The 22,602-nt window shown below is 42.3% G+C and overlaps 1 protein-coding gene across 1 annotated transcript in view; it reads left to right on the top strand.

The window, feature by feature from the left end:
* The window catches only part of LOC132158830 (oxidation resistance protein 1-like), a 158,418-nt gene that overhangs the window by 18,293 nt on the left and 117,523 nt on the right, over positions 1 to 22,602 (top strand). Inside the window, exon 2 of the mRNA XM_059568416.1 lies at positions 82 to 147. Within this exon, the coding sequence (XP_059424399.1) occupies positions 131 to 147 (17 nt within the window). The 5' untranslated portion in view covers positions 82 to 130. The remainder of the gene's footprint in view (positions 1 to 81; positions 148 to 22,602) is intronic.

Raw genomic sequence — 22,602 nt, 5'->3', positions numbered from 1 at the left:
CATAATCAGTGTTGTTTTGGGCTCAGGTCACCTTCACATATCTGCTCTTAATATCCTTTCTGTGTCTGGTTGCTTTCTCAGGTTTTTCCCAGAAGGAAATCTTTGATTCAGAGGCCAACGTCCTGCCAACATGTTCAGCACCAAGAGGTGAGAGCGACACAGTGGTTTGTTGCTTATTTTTGTGATCTTTTATCAAAATTTACAGTGATTTGGAGGACTAGAGTTTCTTTACGTCATATTTTAATCGTTGTAGATGATAATTGACTCACAATTAATGTAAAGGCATAAACTTGAGTTTATTACATTTTTGCTGCCATTCTCTGAATGTGTGTAGCATTCACCCATTTTTGTCAATCTTTTTTCATAATTTCTTATCCTTTAAAGATATATAATGATGAGTGGATATTTGAAGTAATACAGTAGTTCTTTGTACTTAAAAACATATTGTTGGTTGCTGTTCCTCACCAGTCTGAAGATATTCTTCATTGAAGCTAAGCTATCATTTTGAGCACATTTTATTGCTTTCCGATACCTTTCTTTTGTATAATGGTTACACAAATTTTCCTGTGAATATATGTGTATATATATAGATTTATTTATTTATTTGTTTTGATAAATGACACATTGTATTTAACTATTTCTTTCAAGCATATATTTCCTTTAAATGCATTTCCATTGCAGGCGTGTTTTCAGAGTGTCAAAAGACATGTTTGACTCATGTCAACTGAATACGATTACGCGTCTTGTGGGTCAATGCACAGAGACACACGCTAAGTTTGACGCCACAAACAAACGTAATTGATAGCTTGTGGAAGTCAAGAAGCCTACTGGGAAGATTTTTTTAACACATGATTTTTTCCCCATGCTTATGAGTGCCAGAGTAATGGTGTTGATCACACAGTACAGATTTGAGTCTACTTACTAACTAAAACAAATTAAAGTGTATTAGTCATAAGAGCAAATTTCTCAAGTGATGATTCTCATGAGATGTTCATTTAGCTTTCTATGTGCGGATTTGTACAATGATCACAGTATTCTAGATCAGAAAAACATGATTTTCAGGTTCTAGTTCAGTTCGCCCATTAGTACTGTGAATATGAGTTTAGGTTTTTTTGGTTTTCATAATGTTTGGCAGCAATAAATACTAGAACAAGAGTAAAGAAAGATTAATTTGGACACGTTTTGTTTTCATACAAAAATCCACCCTTTCCTCTTCTCTAATATTTAATAGTTTAAGTCTTTGGTTCTTTTAAGTGTTATGATTTTGGCTCACATTTAACAAAAATCCACCAATACACTACACTGAAAACCCTAATAAGTTGACTGAACTAAATTGATTGAGTAAATTTGTTGCCTCAATTTAATTGAGAAATGGAGCCTCCCAAAACTTACATATTTAAGTTTATTTAACTTGACGGTTTTGTAGACTGTACCTAAATCACTCAGAGGTTTAAGGGTGTACTCACACTAGCCAGTTTGAAACGTGCCCGAGTGCGTTTGACCACCAAAGCGCGGTTCGTTTGACTAGTGTGAGTGCTCCGTACCGTGCCCGGGCGCGGCTCGATTGGCCGGCCCTGGCACGCTTGAAAGAGGTGGGCCAGAGCACGGTTCAGTTGGACTCGGGCGCGGTTCGCATGCAGTGTGAGCGCTAACCGTGCTGGAGCACGGAACAGGACGCGTGGCGTCACGGTTTTGCGACGCTCCAAAAGCTCAGCTGGTACCTTGCAAACCTCCTCATACGAGCAGCACGATTACGTGAACATTTTCGCGCCACTAAGGCGACACATCTGTTTAACAACAGGCTGTGAGAGGGCTGTGGACCACCGTGGACCAAACAACACAAAACTTGGGGGAGGGGAGTGGGGAGGGGGGACAATCGTACTCGCCTGGTTCATGGCAACCGTGCCTAGTGTGAGTACGCCCTAAATGTTGATACTTGATTCATTTGAAGTCACCATTGTGGTGGAAAGTGTTTGGTTTAGTTGGTATCTTGGTCCAGTTGCTGCTGGGTTGGTGTATTTTAAAACGCTGTTTTTGTGGTGAAAAAAGACAAATTTAAATGAGCTCAGGTGTTATCAGATGTTAACAAAAGCACAAACTCATCCTTATTTTCCAGCCTTTTTTGTTCTGATTGTCACCATTGATGTGATGCATATCCAAAATCTTGATGTCTGTTTGTGAAGACGTGATCTGTTTTCAAAAAGTAAGTAAATTATTTTATCTACTAGGTTTCTATCCATAAAAGTGAATCCACAGTTGCAGCAATACATTTTATTTTAACTTGTCACCATTACAAGCAAGATGTGCATGTTTGATCTCAACTCTCATTGCCACAACAACAGTGTTTTACAACACACAAGTTACAGCAGCAAGAGACAAGCCAACACCCGCAAAGAGCTGATAACACCTGAGCTCATTTAAATTTGTCTTTCTTCACCACAAAAACAGTGTTTTAAAATACTCTATTACACCAGCAAAAGACAAGCTAACACAAGAAGTAACTGGACCAAGATCCCAACTAAACCAAACACTTTCCTCCACAATGGTGACTTCAAGTGAATCAAGTATCAACATTTAAACCTCTGTTAATTCTCAATAAGAACTTCTCTAGATGTCTGACAGAAATAAAGTCACAAAACCTTGTAAGGAGGATCTGTAAACGTCTATATCGGACGTACAGAAGTCATAAAAAACATTTTAAAAAAAGACGTCATAAAAACATTCTGTCTCCTCAGTGGACGTCTTTTCAATGTCTGCAAAGACATAAAAAGACGTCCACTGGATGTAACTTTGCCCAATGGATTAGGTTGATGTTTAAATATGCAAACATAGTAATTTTTTGTTAAGTTTACTCAAAAAAGCGCTTGCGATAAGTTGCCTTATTTTTTTTTTTTACTGTTTACTGTTTTTTTAGGGTTTACTGTATTTTCATAAATATTGTGACATTTTGTCAAAAGGTCAAAGTATAAATATGCTGTTATTTATATTACTTCAGTGTGCAAAAAGTGTGCGGTCAAAAATAAGAACATAATTTTCAGTTAAATTTACATGTTGAGTTAACGTCTCGGTTACGTATGGTAACCCTCGTTCCCTGAAGGAGGGAACGGAGACGCCACGTCGGTGACCGATGAATATGGGATATCGCTTCGATAGACCAATCTACTTCGAGTGTAAACTAAACGAGCCAATGCACATTGGCATGCAATTATTGCATCCAGCTGCCGCTGATCACTGCGTGAGTATAAGAGGGCAGCAGGTGCAATGCATACCAGTTTTTCGCTGAGGAGCCGAGCCGGGGACCCGGCAGCTCAGCGGTACAGCAACCATGGCGACGGGACGTGGCGTCTCCGTTCCCTCCTTCAGGGAACGAGGGTTACCATACGTAACCGAGACGTTCCCTTTCAGTCGGTCACTCTCGACGCCACGTCGGTGACCGACGAATATGGGATCCCTATAAAAGCGCCATGGGTGCTGCCCCTTCCAGTGCCCTGTGCGAGCCGCCTGCGCCCCTATTAGGTGTAGGCCGGGGCTCAGAACAAGTAGCTCCACTCACCATTGTCAAAGCACTACCTCACTGGGTGAGATTGGATAACACTGGGAAAACGTACCCGGTCCGCTTGGAGCCGGGACGCTGCGGAAGCCCCATCCTTCCTGAAGGAGGTCTCGGAGGCAAATACACATATAGCATCCGTTTAGGAGTATACGGAGAAATTTGAGGTGATTAGAACCCTCTTGGGAAGGCAGAAGTCTGCCGGGGAAACACGGGCTCTAAGGCTATACCGTGGACTATACACATATGAGTACCGCTTAGGTCTCAATATGGAACCCACCCTTCCATGGTTCTCACAGATTCATCATGAAGGTCTGGCGCCGGACGTTCCGCTGCGTCCAGCTGCTTAGGGTGATGGAGGATCTCAACAGGGTCTACAATACGGACACTCTGGAGCGGTTTAAGCAAGCCGACACTAACCGGGGCCTCTCAGTGCCACTACCCGTTTGAGGTGAGAACACAGGAGGATACCGGCTCTACACGAAGGCTATAGAACCTAGCGAACGTGTTAGGGGTCGCCCAGCCCGCAGCTCTACAAATATCTGTCAGCGAGGCGCCACAAGCCAGCGCCCAGGAGGATGCAACACTTCTAGTTGAGTGAGCTCGCAACCTGAACGGGCATGGCACATCCTGAGCCTGATAAGCCAGGGTTATGGCATCCACAACCAGTGGGCCATCCTCTGCTTAGAGACGGCACTCCCCTTCTGCCGGCCTCCGTAACAGACAAAGAGCTGGTCTGAGGTCCTGAAGCTTTTTTGTCCGGTCTACGTAGCACCTTAATGCTCGGACGGGACAAAGCAAAGCCAGGGCTGGGTCTGCCTCCTCCAGGGGCAGCGCTTGCAGGTTCACCACTTGGTCTTTGAAGGGTGTTGTGGGAACCTTGGGCACGTAGCCAGGCCGGGGCCTCAGGATTACCTGGGAGTCAGCCGGCCCAAACTGTAGGCACGAATCGTCGACCGAAAATGCATGCAGGTCCCCTACCCTCTTGATGGAGGCCAGTGCAAGCAGGAGCAGAGTTTTCAATGAAAGAAACTTTAGCTCAACTGAATGCAAAGGCTCGAAAGGGCCCTGCTGTAGTGATTTAAGCACTAGAGACAGGTCCCAAGAGGGTATACAGGGGGGGGGCGGGAAGGATTTAACCTCCTGGCCCCTCTAAGGAACCTGACGATGAGGTCATGCTTACCCAGAGACTTCCCATTCACGGGGTCATGGTACGCAGCAATAGCGGCAACCTGGACTTTGAGGGTGGAGGGAGACAGCCTTCGCTCCAACCCTTGCTGCAGAAAGGATAGCACGACCGCAATCGGGCATCTTCGGGGGTCTTCTCGACGAGAAGAACACCACTCAACGAACAGGTTCCACTTCAAGGCGTAAGCCTGTCTCGTAGACGGTGCTCTTGCCGAAGTGATGGTGTTCACTACCTCTTGGGGTAGGTCACCTAGAACCTCCGCGTCCCGTCCAGGGACCAGACATGGAGTTTCCAGAGGTCTGGACGCGGGTGCCAGATGGTGCCCCGTCTCTGAGTCAGTAGATCCTTCGTCAGAGGAATTGGCCAAGGAGGGGCTGTCGCAAGGAGCACTAGTTCGGGGAACCAGGTCCACATGGGCCAATACGGCGCTACTAACAAGACTTGCTCCTTGTCCTCCCGGACTCTGCACAGTGTCTGTGCGAGAAGGCTCACTGGGGGAAACGCCTACTTGCATAGGTCCCGAGGCCAGCTGTGTGCCAGAGCGTCCGTGCCGGGAGTTCCCTCGGTCAGGGAGTAGAACAACTGGCAGTGAGAGGTCTCTGGAGAAGCAAACAGGTCTACCTGAGCGGCTCCGAACCATCTCCAAATCAGCTGGACCGTCAGGGGATGGAGTCGCCATTCTCCCGGGAGCATTGCTCGAGACAGCTCGTCGGCTGTACGACTGAGCAGGCCTGGAATGTGAACGGCACGAAGTGACCTCAGAACCTTCTGACTCCAAAGGACGAGGTGGCGAGCGAGTTGCGACATGCGACGGAAGCGCAGACCACCTTGTCGGTTGATGTACGCAACGGTCGCAGTGTTGTCCGTTCGGACCAGCACATGCTTGCCTCACAAGAGACCTTTGAGACGGTTCAAGGCAAGGTGTACTGCTAGCAACTCTAGGCAATTGATGTGCCACTGCAGCTGCGGGCCCGTCCAAACCCCTGAGACTGCATGCCCGTTGTACGTGGCCCCCCAGTCGGTGGTGGAGGCATCCGTGTAAACCACAGCATGCCTGGAGATCTGCTCTAGGGGCATCCCTGCCCGGAGAAATGCAAGATCTGACCACGGAGTGAGGGTTTGGCGACAGGCCGGTGTAACTTGGACCCGGTGAGTGCCGCGCTTCCACGCCCACCTCAGGACTCGGCCATAAAGCCAGTGCTGGAGCGGTCTCATATGTAATAGGCTGAGCGGTGTAAGTGCCGCCACGGCCGCCATATGCCCCAGGAGCCTCTGAAAGAGTTTCAGTGGGACCGCTGTCCTGCTCTTAAACGTATTCAAGCAGGCTAGCACCGACCGCGCACGTTCCTCTGTGAGGCGTGCTGTCTGTTCGACCGAATCCAACTCCATATCGAGAAAAGAGATCCTCCACGGGAGTTTGCTCTTTTCCGAGCTGACCTGAAGGCCCAACAGGCTCAGGTGCCGGAGCACCACATCCCTGTGCTCGCACAACTGATCTCGATACTGTGCTAGTATCAGCCAATCGTCTAAGTAGTCGAGAATGCGAACACCCTGCTCTCTGAGAGGAACGAGAACTGCCTCCGTGACTTTCGTAAAGACACGGGGAGACCGGGACAGCCTGCAGGGCAGGACCTTGTACTGATATGCCAGTCCTTCGAACGCAAACCGCAGAAAAGGTCTGTGGCGCGGAAGGACGGACAAATGAAAGTACACGTCCTTCAGGTCGATCGCTGCAAACCAATCTTGGGGACGGACGCACCCGAAAATGCGTTTCTGTGTCAACATTTTGAATGGTAGCCGATCGAGGGCCCAATTCAAAACTCGCAGATCCAAGATCGGTCGTAACCCACCGCCTTTCTTGGGTACAATGAAGAACGGGCTGTAAAACCCCATCCTCATATCGGCTGGAGGGACCGGCTCTATCGCGTCCTTCGCCAGTAGGACTGCGATCCCTTCCCGCAGGACAGGGGCAGGGGCATCGGACGCTTTCACTGTAGTGGAGCGGACACCGCAGAGCTTGGGGGGGAGCCGGGCGATCTGAATCGCATAGCCGAGGCTGATGGTTCGCAGAAGCCAGCGAGACGGGCTGGGTAGCGCTGACCAGGCGCCTAAAAACCGTACAAGCGGGACCAGCGGAACCACAGCCGTACCCGCAGTGGGGCAGCGAGGTGGAACACAGGGACCCAACTCGGGCGGCTTGTGAGCAGGCCGGAGTGTGGTGCGAGTGTGGGGTGCAGGGCTCACCTGGTTCCACGGGTTGGCAGAGGGTGCGTGAGTAGGGCCTTTGTTGACGCTCTCGAACCGCCCGCTGCTGCCATCTGGCGAAGGAGGAGGATGAGTGTGGTCCGGAGCTTGGCCGTCCGCAACTCTCCGTGCCCTCCTGGGACCCAGAGAGGAAGAAAACTGCTCTCCTGTCGAGATTTCCAGATTCTCCGCCTGGCCCTCCTCCAGGGGAGGGAGAGGTGCCTTCACCATCCCCCAGAAAGCAGCTACCTCTCTCCGGGTCACTCGTCCCGGGGCCTCTTGCTCTTCTGCTCACCGCCAAGTTTGACGGGGGCCGGGACGGGAGGGGCAGCCTGCCTGCGCCCAGCTCCACGGCACCACTTGGAGGCTGCTGCAGATGCGGCGCGTGAGCGGGGGCGGATGCAGGGGGCTGCCCTTGGCGACGAGCAGGCTGGGGCACTGCGGCCGGCGGGCGGGTAGAGGCAGCAGCTGCCCGCCAGGGCAGGATGTGTCGGATCCCCTCAGTCTGCTTCTGAGCAGCAGAGACTTGCTGGGCCAAGTTCTCGACTGCGTCGCCAAAGAGGCCGGTCTGGGACACAGGGACATTGAGAAACCGGACCTTGTCGGTGTCCCTCATGTCTGCCAGACCCAGCCAGAGATGGCGCTCCTGGACCACTAATGTGGACATCACACGACCCAGGGAACTCGCGGTGACGTTCGTCGCTCAGAGCGCGAGGTCAGTGGCGGTTCGGAGCTCCTTTAGAACTTCCGGGTCATGACCACCCTCGTGCAGGTCCTTCAGTGCCTTAGCCTGGTGCACCTGCAGTAACGCCATGGCGTGTAAGGCGGAAGCAGCTTCCCCGCAAGCCGTATAGGCACTGCCGGTCAGACCAGACGAGTGCCTACAGGCCCGGGAAGGAAGCACCGGGTCTCCACGCCAGGAGGAGGCGGACTTAGGACACAATTGCATCGCTACCGCCCGCTCCACCGACGGGATTCCCGAATACCCCTTCGCTGCAACGCCATCGCCGAATCTTCGTCCGACAGCTCTCCCTCCGATGCGGAGATCGACATCTGGTCGGGGGGAGGCCCACTGGATACCACTGGTACGCTCGCTGTAGAGGGCCCAGTGCGTTCCGTGGGTTGCTCCACTGGATCGGAGGTGCAAGAGGAGTGGTGGGCCCCAGAGGGTTGGTTCCCTGCGGGGTTTGCCACCACTGTGACCCTCAAACCATCCGCGCTACTGCCGGAAGTGGTTCTCGTCTGTCGGCCGCCAGAACGAGCCCCAGATCGCGGCCGCGGCAGCGGGACTCCGCCCCCCTGAAGGTAGCGGAGCCTGGTTCGCAGCTCCGAGATGGTCATATTCCCGCAGTGAGAATATGACTCATCCACGAAAGCCACCTCAGCGTGCTCGACGCCCAGACACGTGAGGCAGCGATCGTGACCATCACCCGTTGCCAGGTAACGACCGCACCCAGAAACGCACGGGTGAAACGGCATCCTTACAAGGACGATCCGTCGTCTTTACAAAGACGCACCCGTGAAGCTCCTTTAGAGAAATTTGCTCTTTAGGAAATGCTCTTTTAGTGCTGAGGCGCACAGGGGAATTGGCCGTTTGCAACACGACAGGGGTAATGCAGCCTGAAGTGTGCAATCCACTCGACACAGGAACGACCGCCGCTGAAGCGCCGTCTCGCCAACACACGAAGCTTCCGAGAGCGTGCTGAACTCGTAGTTCACAGCAAACACAGTTGAGCAGAGCGATACTAATGCTCGGCTCCGAAGCGAAAAGCTGGTATGCATTGCACCTGCTGCCCTCTTATACTCACGCAGTGATCAGCGGCAGCTGGATGCAATAATTGCATGCCAATGTGCATTGGCTCGTTTAGTTTACACTCGAAGTAGATTGGTCTATCGAAGCGATATCCCATATTCGTCGGTCACCGACGTGGCGTCGAGAGTGACCGACTGAAAGGGAACTTAAATATATAAGTACACTTGAAATTAATACCAAGTTAAGTGAACATAATCGTTTAAGTACATTAAATAAGCACCAGGTTTGGTGAACTGAGTGATTTAAGTACAGTCTACAAAACCGTCAAGTTAAATAAACTTAAATATGTACGTTTTGGGAGACTCCATTACTCAATTAAATTGAGGGAACGAGTTTACTCAATCAATTTAGTTCAGTCAACTTATTAGGTTTTTCAGTGTATTGGTCTAACGAGTTAAGCTGTAACTTTAGCTGCCATGTTCTTTCTCTCAAAGGAAAACGATTGGGCCACTTCATCAAATACTATAAGTTGTCGTTTCAATAATCATACCATATCAAAATCACGTACCACAAGGATAACATATTTCACTAGTAGAAATCATGCAAAACAACTGTATATCTGCATAACTTTACTCACCTAACATAATACACTAAAAAACGTCCTCTTGAAATGTAGTTCAGCAAACCAAACAGACCAAAAGGACGAATTTTGAAATCCACCAATCAGTGCTTTTGTTCTCTTGTTGCTAGGCAGAATTCCTCCCATGGCCAATCACATTAAAGGAAGAACAGAGTGAAGTTGAGTTTTTCCAAAGGATTACTCATGACTTTGAGCTCACAACACTTGAAATCTTAAGTTTATGCATTTTGAAGGTAAATTAGTTAAATTAACTCATATTTTTAAGTGACAGGGCCAAAACGCAAAATTTTAAGTAATGTTTAGTCAACATTACTTGATTTTTTAAGTCAAGACAACATTAGGGTTTACAGTGTATCTCAACAAATTAGAATATGGTGACATGCCAATCAGCTAATCAACTAAAAACACCTGCAAAGGTTTCCTGAGCCTTCAAAATGGTCTCTCAGTTTGGTTCACTAGGCGACACAATCATGGGAAAGACTGCTGATCTGACAGTTATCCAGAAGACAATCATTGAAACCCTTCACAAGGAGCCACAAACATTCATTGCCAAAGAAGCTGGCTGTTCACAGAGTGCTGTATCAAAGCATGTTAACAGAAAGTTGAGTTGAATGGAAAAGTGTGGAAGAAAAAGATTTACAACCAACAGAGAGAACCGCAACCATATGAGGATTGTTAAGCAAAATTGATTCAAGAATTTGAGTGAACACACATGATCATATGGTTTAAAATCAATCTGCATCCAAAATAGAGCTCTTTAATGGTTTGGGTTTGGGTTCTCATCAACAGTTTAATGGCTCATGTTTACATGCGCTTGTTAAACTGTAACGGGAACACAGAAATAAATTGAATCCTTCATCTTTGGGATTGTTTATTAAATGCATTACAGTTGGAGCAGCTCATTAAAAATGTTGCCCAGCCATCAGTCTTCTCGTGAAAAATTAACCGTAGTTGTCTTTGAGGTCGCAGTAATGCGTATGTGCTCTGGGCGGCAGATAAGGCTTCCTCTAATTAGACTTAGCAATGTTTACGTTCTGAAATGAGCTCAGGCAGTAAGAGCTAAACCCTTCCACCGATGCCCCGGGCACAGGACTCATTACGCAGTCGTCACATTGCGGTCACCCGAATCATCTTGACCTCCTGTAGCTACAGCATCCCTTAAAATCCAGCAAATATTAAAAAAAACCTTTGGAGGTGATTTACTTTGACAAATATGTCAGCAGGTAACTTGCTACATCATTTACATTACTTGTGTGGGGAAAACATGCCCATACAAATTGAATGAAATTAAAAATCTTTACAGTATTTGAAACAAATGTAAAAATATCCGTTAAAATAGGACACAATGTACTTCATTAATATGAAGGAATTTTGTAATATTGTTTATTTAGTTTAGTGTTGTTAAATGATTAATGGTGATTAATCACATCCAAAATGAAAGTTTGTTTACATTTATATGTGTGTGTAATGTGTATATTTATGTATATCTAAATACACACACATAGTGTAATATTTATACATTTATTCATATTGTTATATATATATATATATATATATATATTACAGCATTTTTCTTCAATGTATGCATGCATATGTTTTATTTATATATATACACAGTATACATGCATATATTATGTAAACACAAACTTTTATTTTGGATGTGATTAATTGTTTGACAGCACTAATTTATTTATATATTTTTAAGCTGGAGTTTTCCCTGCATTTAAATTTTTTCATCTCATTGCTTGTTTTGTGTTCACTTGTTATTCATATGAATTGACTTGTGAAATTTAAACAATTTGTTTAAATTTTTTGTATTGTAGTTTTTATTTATTTATAGACAAATTTTGTGTTTTCTCCAGTTATCAGCCTTAACATAAAAAGTATTATCAGTTTACTGGTATTAGCCAGAATTTTTATTCTAAACTATACACTCTTCTTTGATTACTTGCTTATTGCTGATGCTCCTTCTAGATCTGCCGCTGTTGTCAGAAGCAAAATTGATGCAAGACAAATCACAGACATGACGTTGACTGCAGCAATCAACGCCACGCTGTTCCCATGTGTAATATGGGCACAAATCAAACTCCCTAACCTTGCCATAGAGAGCACTGACACCAGTGACCCACACTTGATTAGTTGTAACTTGCATGTGCAGAAGACGTTCTTCGGAGAGCATGAGGCACGGAGGGATATTCAGTCCTCTTCAAAGGCACAATGATCTAATCAGGGCAGAATGACCTACAAATGCACAGATATCCTGATTGTCATTGGGAATGATTTGCAATTCTGAGATGAAATGGTGGAGATGTGAGAAGCTCAACCGATTACTCTCCCCTGCTGTTCTCTTTCCTGAGGGTGATTATGATTGGTGTTCTGTTCATTAGCATAAAGGGGAGGTGTTTTTGAGTTATTCTTAGTGTGTTTGTCAGATTACAGAAGATGCGATTAATCACTGAAAGCTGATTTTCACATAATTTTGGTTGTGTGCTGTGCACTCAGGGTCCAGAATTAACACTGGGCAAGTGACAAAGTCAAGTAACAATTGGCTTTGACCGGTAAATGAAATAAAGGCCTATAACTTTATTAGGAATTGCAGCATTAGATGGTTTAAGTTGAATTGTAAGAACTGTAGTCTGTGCTTGAGACGTGTAAGAGATTTCTTCCAAAATTTCCCGTGGTGACACATATGTGTATTATTCCTTACATAAAGCCACCAAAATGAAAATATGAGAGGAAAATCACAATTCTCTTCACGTCTTTGTGACAGATGAAGATTTATCTTGTGCATTACATTGCAAGTGACTCAGTGAGTAATCTGGGCTGTTTGTCATAAAAGGGAAAAAATGACTGAATGTCTTTGTTGTCATAGAAACAAAAAAAATATTTTATTTAAAATTATGCAAAATACACTTTCACGGTAAGTTGTCAGGTAAGAGAAAAGAACATCTGCAGTCTGATCAAATCCAAAATAACAAAGATTGCCAGGTTTTAGCCAGTTTTAATGTTGTATTTTTTTTTTTTGCAGAAACTCTATGGAGGACTTTAAAAAAAAAAAAAAAAAAAAACAGGCACATCATGAATTTATTTGATTTGACTGACAGCAGCAACTTCACATTCATTTTCACAGAATCAGACATGATGCCCACTATGGATGCGAGGTTTTGTCTTGTTAATCTGTTCTGCCTAACATGAACATACACCCTTCAGCTGTTGATATGTGTGATTGACGACACCACTGGCAGCTGAACGTGCTTGTCTGATCTGTTTGTTTATAATGTGTTTGCGTCTGTCCTGTCTGTTACTGTAAGTGTGTCTTCTCAACATTTTAGGGTCCTTGCTGACGCACATTGAGTCATCTATCTGTGTTTTCTAGTTGCTGTGGCTTAGGGATACATGCAATTGAGTTTAAACTATGAGAACATTTTGCATAATCACTCCAATCAATTTTAGCTTAATTGGAGATGATGCACAATACAAATGCACGAGTGATATTTACTATATCAAGCAGAACTGAGGGACAGTCATTTACAACCAATTTTACACAATAAACTGTTTGTTTTTAGGTTTTACAGAAAAAATAATTTTTTTAATTATTATTTTGTTTTTTCCATAGTAGTGGTACTGTATGTGTTTTCACTAGTTAACAGGCATCCACAACTGCATTTACATCTTTAGGGCAGAGCGGTGGCTTTTTACACACTTCAAAATAAATGCAGCTTCTGCTGCAATTCCCTGACCTATATTAAAATCTCTAAGACCAGAACAAATTTATTTAAAGCTTTAGAGACATTAGATGAGGGTGGGATGGTATCGTTTTCCGCTGTAGAAAAATTAAGTTCTCAGACATTAAAAAATATAGGATAATTCTGATTTGCTGATTGTATCTGTAAAGTGCTTACTAATTAAAATGTTTGTTTGTTTTTTTAAATACATTTTTCAGAGTGACTCATCTTCACACTTGAAACAAATGCTGTTTGCGAAAGGTAGACTTATTTTTTAAGATACCTTATTTTGTTCAATTTCCAGAGCAGAATGGCATCTGTATTCTTCCCAAGTAACAGAAATTACTTTAACAAACTCGGTAGGGTAAAAATATAAATTCAAAATGGTGGACAAAGTGCTAGTTAATTTATCTTTTTTTTTATGATGAATTAAAAATACTTGATTCTATTTAAAATGTACTATTTTATCAAATTTTTGTGAGTGCTGTGTATTTTATTTCTGGTTCGAGTATCTTAGTGAGATGTTAATGCCAAACTTCATTGAAATCAATTGTGAGTAAAGTCTACCATGTGCGTCGCATGAGCAGCTCTGTTTGTTGACCTGTGGAGTTGCTGTTTTTTTTAGTGTCCCAAATCTGTTAGGTTCCATTTCAGTAAAGATGCCTGTGTAGGCGGTAGACAACAAGACATCTCACTGTTTTTCAAACCAGAGCCACTGACCCAAAAAAACTCTTTATATAGTGAGTTGAATTTCTTTTATATGACTATTTGCATTAGGTTTGCATTATAACATCCATTTATCAGCATGCTGCTCACTGTCTATTAAGGAGTCTAGCTTCCTTCCGTGTCTATTTCAGAGCAGGGATACGGTAGTTTTTTTCTCCATAGTCGAATGCTGAAGCATTTTTTATGCCCCAGTATATGAAGCCCTATTTTTATGGGATTATTTTTTAGGCCACCACTTTAACTTCAAAGAGACTCTGATCATTGCCAGAGGTTATTCCAAAACACCGTTTTCCATTGGAATGCTTTTCCACATATTCCCTTTCTGGATTTACTGTAATTTACCACCGTTCCACCTCTCTGTGCTAATATTTGCACTGTTCTTTTTAATTGTTTTTAATACTAAGTTGGCACCAGCTATTGGTTTTGTACACCTTGTGTTTCAAATAGACTTCATTTGATGACGTATACAGTATATATCATTTGCATGATATTCCATAGTACTTTAAAAAATACCGCAATATTACCATAGCACAAACACAATGCACAGATTGTGTTTAGAAATGATTCTTCTCTCAGCATTTAGAAGGTTTATCTTTTTTGTTTTTGTCTTAAGTTTATCTGGGACATGGCGTTTTATATATAATTATCTCTTCATTCATCTTTTAATTAATGCTTTGCGAGGACAGAATTTTGCTTTGTCATTTGTTGTAGTTGAATTCTACCATATGATTGGACAGTATTGCAGCCAGGGTCCCAGTCCCCGTGCGAGGTAGAGAGCAGGACCCCCTCGATCCTTTCGTGATGGTATTCTGGGTTTCCCCATGATTGCAGTGGGTGTTGTGTTGTGTGTGCCATGATCATGTGTTGAAATAAGATGACAAGAAGCCCTGCATCCCCACTTCATTTAATGTCTAATTGTATTTCTTACTGAAAACAGCGGTTGCTTTCAAGGTTGCTTATTGTGTCATTATTTACTCACCCTCATGTTGTTTCTTTTCTTTTATTACTTCCTAGGGTGAGTAAAGAAAGACACAAAGCATTTATTTTTGAGTGAACTATTCCTTTAGATAATCAGAAAGAGATGTAGATATAGAATCATGCCAGTTTTTGTATTTACAGCCACAGTTGCGGAGTAGAATACATCAATCTTGTGAGTATATTTTCAGCAGACATGACAGGCCGTTTTAAAATGTGTGTCTCTATAGAGCATGCGTCAGCAGTTTTCTTTCCCCTCTTATACATCCAGTATCAAATCATTTCAGAATTTACACTAGACCCTTGATTAGAATTCTTTAAATGACCTAACTCAGTCACAGGCTTGAACTCCTCCTGCATTTCTCTGCCATACAAACATTTTCCGACATGGGATGTTCTTTCACTGTCGTCTCACATCTGAGTGAGGCACTGATCCTCTGCTGCACATTTATTTGAATTAGGGACATGCTTTGTGTTTTGCAGCTCTCTGATGCAGATGTTTGTCTGAGGAATAGACAGACAAAAATAAAATGAAATCAAAGCCTATTAATAAAAACTAGTATGAAATATGTTTCTCGCATGTCATCAATAGTTTTGGATGCATGCAGTGCTTTCTTATACAAATTTGGCCATAAAAAGGTACCTCAGAAGGTAACTTTTTGAAACAAACTTTGCTAGGACACCTGGTGCTTGGCAAGGCAATGATGCTTGGCAAGGCAATCTACGTAGGCAGCTCACTAGGTTGTGGAACTGATCATTTAATGTGTGGGAAAAGGGATGTGGAGGTCAGTGACTGTGATTCGCAACTTGCCTTTTAACAAAAGCTTCTCCAAATCAGCTTAAAGCACTTTAAATGAGTCTCAGCCCATTTGGCCCCAGAGAGTCATGACAGATATTGCTCTGATTGCACTCAAGTCTACCGTCATCAGTTTGCGTATGTTCTGATGTTCTTGTGCACTGTTTATTAACTGTTGCTGCTTCATGTAGGGCAGGCTATCATTAAAGAAATCTTCGCTGAGCACAAGTCATTTTAGTTGTATGGCTTAAAACCATAATATTGTGACATATTTTTTCAATTTAAAAATAATTGTTTTATATATATATTAAAATGTAATTTATTCCTGTGATGCAAAGCTTTATTTTCAGCATCATTACTCCAGTCTTCAGTGTCACATGATCCTTCAGAAATCATTGTAATATGCTAATTTGCTGCTCAATAAAATTTTATTACTATTATCAATGTTGAAAACAGTCGTCTTCATAATTTTGTGGAAACCATTTTTTCATGATTATGTATTAACAGAAAGTTTTAAGAACAGCATAAAGCTTAAATCAAAATCTTTTGTTTCATTATAAATTGTACTGTCAAACAAATTGCGATTAATCCAAAATAGTTTTTGTTTGCATAATATATATGTGTGTACTGTGTATATTAATGTATATATAAATACACACATGCATGTATATATTTCAGAAGAATATGTTGTTTATATTAAATGCATTTATTTATTGTATAAATTTTAATTTTATAATTTTATAAATATAGGCATGTAAATATTATATATATATGTGTATACTGTATGTATGTGTATTTATATATACATAATAAATATACACAGAACACACATATTATGCAAACAAAAACTTATTTTGTATGCAATTAATCGTGAATAATTGTTTGACAGCACTAGATGTCTTTATTGTCAATTTTGATCAATTTAATGCATCCATGCTTGTTAAAAGTATTAATTTCTTTATAAAAATAAATCATACTGATCCCAGACATTTAAATGGTAGTGCAAATATTGTTTTTTTATTATTATAAATGAACAAAAAATTTGTTAGACTCCTCAATATTAATGTATCTAGACTGACAATCTTGGCTCTTGGCGTTTCTGAAGCAGCGAGGTGCTTCTCTGACTGTCCCTCCAGCTGTGGATAGAGGATGAGAAGCATCTCTCAGACAGTTGGAGATGTTTCATATAGAGCAATATGTTTGAGGCTGTTTCCTGTAACCCAAGGATCTTCTGCAGGAGATTCTTTTCCTGTTAGCATCGCTGCGAGCCTAAACCCAAGCTCCAGGTCCTATGAACAAAGGCACTGGTTTTCCTTGCGTTTATTAAGCCTAGGTTAATTCACAACCATTCACATGCATAGTGATTTGGGACACATAAAGTTACAAGCTACGTAACAATGGGAAAAAAATTGGGGTTTATAGGATACATAACATAGACCGTTTCACCTAATCTCATGTTAATCTTGAGTAGCTACCTATAGAGTGGTACTGCATCCTTCATATTTCCAAAAAGTCTTTAGTTTTATCATATTTATAAAAGAAAAATACAGCTTTCTGATTCTCTCCGGAAAAAGCAGAGCTCCTGGAGGAGTGCTGTGGGCGGAGCTATAATACTGATGTTTCGAATTGTTGCCATTAACATATATTCACTTATGTGCTGATTTCCAACAAAATACAGAAATCTGATGCAATTATACTTACATGAATGGGGTCTTTTATCACAGGGACCGCTCCATGTTTTAATAGCAAACGATGTGCAAATCCAGCATCGACTTGGGCCTTGTTTATAAAACATTCGTCACTCAAATGACCAGAACACACAAAGGCACTTGCTACACTCCGTTGCTGCCCCGGAAAAACAAACTGCATCCACTGTTTGTGTAACGCTGGGTTCTTTGGGAAGCTGAACACGGTAAACTTTCCTTCACATCCAAAAACGCAGTTTAAAGAGGTTGTACTTTTTCCCCCTTAGGTTCACGTGTAATTTTTTTTTTTTAACAAAACAGTCAAATTAAAAAAAAAATTACCCTCTCACTGACTCTCTTGTTTTTTTTTTTTGCAGCTGAGCCATTCTGACTTCATTATAAACACCGTTTTCATGTAGGCCTATGAATTGAGTAATGATGCTTTGATGCTCTCACACACGTGCAGCAGATTTGATGTGAAGTGTTAATTGTCCCATCAATTAACAACCTCTTTGCAAGTTGGATTTCATTCTTTTGCAAACCAAGAAAGTTTTTTTTTCAAATCCAGCATCGACTTGGGCCTTGTTTATAAAACATTCATCACTCAAATGACCAGAACACACAAAGGCACTTCATACACTCTGTTGCTGCCCCGAAAAAACAAACTGCATCCACTGTTCGTGTAACGCTGGGTTCTTTGGGAAGCTGAACACGGTAAACTTTCCCTCACATCCAAAAACACACTTATTTGGAGACATTCTCGAACAAATCCTATGCAGCGCTGCCGACGATTTCCCGATGAAGTGTGTTGATGTGCGCTGTATCTCTCCTCTGGTCAACGTGTGTGTGCGGGCGCGCTTTTCCGGGAGAAATGCTCATATAAGGACTTCCGTTCTCGTCTTCCGTTCTCGTCTCGTCACTCGTCTTTGGTGTCTTTGGAAAGAAGACCCTTTGGGCTTTACTTTTTATCAACCAGATTTGATAATGCTCAAAAATATTAAAAGTTATAGACACTTTTTTTTACCACACTTAAATATATATTTTTTTTATATATAAAAATACATGAAATGAGTCCTGGAGAAATCTAGAAAAGTAATGGGTTGAAAGCCACACGTCTCATGAGTTTCTATTTCAAATCTGAAAAAGATATCGTGAAAAATGAGACTCCTGCAAATATATTTATAAGACTATGTCTATACCCCCCCCCCCACCCCCCAAATATCCAAAAATATATTTCCCAATAGTATTTAAGGCTTCTACAAACTATTTAGTCAGTAAACATACCACTGAATAGTTTTTTCAATTATAAAACACTAGACAGAAACTTAGACATCATATAAGTGATTTATTTGAGCACTAGAAAAATACAATAAGAATAATTGGAGTAAGAAAAATAATAATAATAAAAAAAAAGATTTAACTTTGTTTGCCAATTACAGAAAATCATGAGATTGCTAGAAATGCAGCATTAACAATGAATTATGATGCAAATAAGTGCTGATGTGCTGATGACCAATATACAGATGGTAATAACACAAATGTGCCAAAGTAAATAATCCACTCTCTCTATTCATATAGACGCGTTCACTTTGATAGCCATGATCATACAGTAATAGCGAGCTCATTTGGGCTGATTTGCACTCAAACAGATGGTAATCATGCAGATACATTCACATTCAACATAAAACACACTCTCACATATATAAAAACTGTTGAAAAATAAAACAAAGAACAGGGTGATCGCTATAAGTTCCGCCTCCATCAGCTGACAGGTGCGTCAGAGCGAATCACGAGGGAGCGTCAAAATTCAAATAAACTATCTTTCGCCTATCTTTCATTCATTCTTTTTTTCCGGTGGATCGCTTTATTCTGTTTGTGACACTGTATGCTGCAAAACCATGCCGTTTTTTTTACTACCAAGACGCAGTTTCCTTCCGTGAGTTATTCCATAACGGACGCAAACAGTTCTGTCGCTGAAGAACTGAAATGTAAACAAAGGAATTATTATCCATATTACAACGTTATTGCTTTGTTGGACTAAATGTGCTTCATGAGATGTCGTTCAGTGGACCCTTACCTTTCTAACTAAACCGGGATTTACAGCTGTGGATGTGTTTATGACTCGTTATTACGACGGATCTGGTATGTACAGCGTTTCCATTGTTCATGTTTGTATGTGTACTGCTTACACAAATGTAGCAAATACAGTCTTTATAAGCTTTCCATTGAAAAACAGCGATCTGTCGTCGATGCTTGAGGCTTAGATCTTTATAATGATACATAGATTGTCAAGATTAAATTTGTCCGTTTCATTTAATCTATTCATAAACACTGACACGTGCAAGTTGAAAGGCGTTGAGGACGAGGACGTCTTTGTGCTGGCTAAGGGTGCTTTCACATCTCTAGTTCGATTCATTTGGTCCGAACCAAGGGCAAACAATTATACATTGTAGCATTTTTCAGCTTTTTTGGTTCCTTTTCACACCACACTGATTGCTTTGGTCCGTACCAGTTGAAACGAACCAAAATGCAGTCACATGACAACATCTACATCACTCATTGGCCATGACATATTTCCTAAACTGCTTTTCGATTGGTCAGAATTTACGTGTGGGAATATTCCAACATAAGAGGAAAAGCCAACAAACAACACGGAGACAACACAACTATGGAGACACGACTGCACGGGCTGGTTTTGTCCCTGGCCATAATCTATTACATTGTTTGTATACACCACAATATGCAAAAAATACATTTCTATAATGAAGCGCAGATGCGGCTTGAAAACAACGTTCTAATGCACTGCAAACGGCAAGCGGGCATCGCTCGTAACTTCAAGCGGAGGCGTACATTAATTCTTCTTAACTCTGACATGGTCATCAGACCAAATTTCTATGAGGCTCCGCACCTCCTCACTACTCCAAGTTTGTCCTCGAGCTGCCATGCTAAAGTGCAAACTGTCAACAAACACTTCCTCATCCCATAATGCACAACGCAGCTGACTACGGCTGCTGATTTAGTCCAAAAATGATCAGTACTTTTTGCAGTTGGGTCTGTTCGAGGTCGGATCACATTCTCACCACAAACGAACCGCTCCAGAGTTCGTTTGAAAGCGTACCGAGACCACCTCTTGAAGCAGGTCTCGGTACGCTTGTTTGGTCCGCTTTTGGTGCGCACCCGAGTGCGATTGCTGCTTTCTCACCTGCCCAAACAAACCGCACCAAAGGGGGAATCTAACTCTTGTACCATTCAACCGAACTAAATGAGGCAGGTGTGAAAGCACCCTAAGAGGTTGTACTTTTTCCCCCTTAGGTTCATGTGCATTTTTTTTTTTTTTAACAAAACAGTCAAATAAAAAAAAATGTTAACCTCTCTCTGACACATGCTTTGATGCTCTCACACACATGCAGCAGATTTGATGTGAAGTGTTAATTGTCCCATCAATTAACAGCCTCTTTGCAAGTTGGATTTCATTCTTATGCAAACCAAGAAAGTTTTGGAAACATGAGTCTGTTTTAAAGGGTACATAACAAACACAGTTTCACCTAATCTTAAAAAGTGCCATGGGAGGAGCTATAATACTAATGTTTCGTGTTGTTGCCATTAACATATATTCACTTATGTGCTGATTTCCAACAAAATACAGATATCTGATGCAATTGTACTTACACGAATGGGGTCTTTTATCGCAGGGACCATGTTTCAATAGCAAACATTGTGCAAATCCATCGTCGACTTGGGCCTTGTTTATAAAACATTCGTCACTCAAATGACCAGAACACACAAAGGCACTTCATACACTCTGTTGCTGCCCAAGAAAAACAAACTGCATCCACTGTTCGTGTAATGCTGGGTTCTTTGGGAAGCTGAACACGGTAAACTTTCCCTCACATCCAAAAACACACTTATTTTGAGACATTCTCGAACAAATCCTATGCAGCGCTGCCGACGATTTCCCGATGAAGTGCGTTGATGTGCGCTGTATCTCTCCTCTGGTCAATGTGTGTGCGCGGGCGCGCTTTTCCGGGAGAAATGCTCATATAAGGACTTCCATTCTCGTCTATGTCATTAGATCCATGATCAAAAAAAAAAAAACAGCCGAAACTTGTACCAACCCAGAAGTTCTCAGTCAAATTCTCAGTCATTCTTCTAAAAAATTTTTTACAACTTTGGCCATGTTTAGCATGAGAATCCATCTCTTTAACACTGTGAACAACTCTGAATACACGAAACACCATTGCACCCCCCCTTTAATGTTCAGTTTTGATATGTGTACTTTTTGGTCTTTTGGTTTTTAGTTTTCAAAGATAACGCCCATTTCATACTGCAAGCATGAGCAGCCCATATTTTTTCCAGCGTGCATGCTAATCAATGAGTGCTTTCCCACCAGCAGCAGGTGCAACACGTGAGCGTCAATCAGGAGCATCGCGTGAGCAGCAGTGAAACGGGGGGCGCCAAGTATATTTTTGCTGCGCTGCTGACGCTCAATTAAAGTAACAGCACACTGTTGATGAACATAATAAACATGATTTGTCTGGTGTTTTTTTTAACATGAACTGGAGTATGTCAGAAGAATGTTTCAAATGAAGAGTTTAGGTTCGACACTAGGCTAACGTTACATAGTTTTGCTTCAGGTAGAATGATAAGGCTAATTATATATGCATGCCACTTTCTGAAACAACCCTATACAGTTTTGATAACGTTAGTAATGTACACAATGTTAACGTAGCCTGCCTGTGATGAAATGCCAACTGCACACATACATATGCTTAGTCTTGGGATTCCACAACTTCCCTTGATCATCCTCACAACTTATTGCTTGTAGCCATTTTGTCATCCTTTCCGGTTCTGTATGTTTATTAGAAAAGATGTAGAACTTTAATTCATAACTTGTTAGTTTATTGGAGGTACAGAAAACCACAAAGCAACTCTTCGGCATGATTGTCCCGTGTATTTCAATTGGCGCCAAGGCAATGTTTTTCCCCATGGGCTAAATTCAGATCATGTGACGGGGCGTTCCCGGGGGCATTCCCAGACTAACCGTCTGTATGTATGGTAAGAGTATGTATTATTACAAAAATAATAAGTATAAACAGCACTTTCTATATTTGAGTATGACTGAAATGCATGATGAGCAGTTTTTGTTGTTTACTATTTACACGTGAATCCCAGTGTTAACTTTCAAGACTTCAAAACATTAAAGTTTATAACTGACCAACCTCTAAAAACAAATTTATAGCCGTCTTTGTAAAGAAATATGTAGCTTTGGAGCCACTGCTGTGACGCTGTACAAACGCTTCCAGTGTGAATTCTCCGGCG

Source organism: Carassius carassius, chromosome 15 (genome assembly GCF_963082965.1).
Source record: "Carassius carassius chromosome 15, fCarCar2.1, whole genome shotgun sequence".
In the NCBI taxonomy this organism is placed as follows: domain Eukaryota; kingdom Metazoa; phylum Chordata; class Actinopteri; order Cypriniformes; family Cyprinidae; genus Carassius; species Carassius carassius.
The sequence above is the reverse complement of the archived record's forward strand: the minus strand, read 5'-3'. Positions and strand labels throughout refer to the sequence as shown.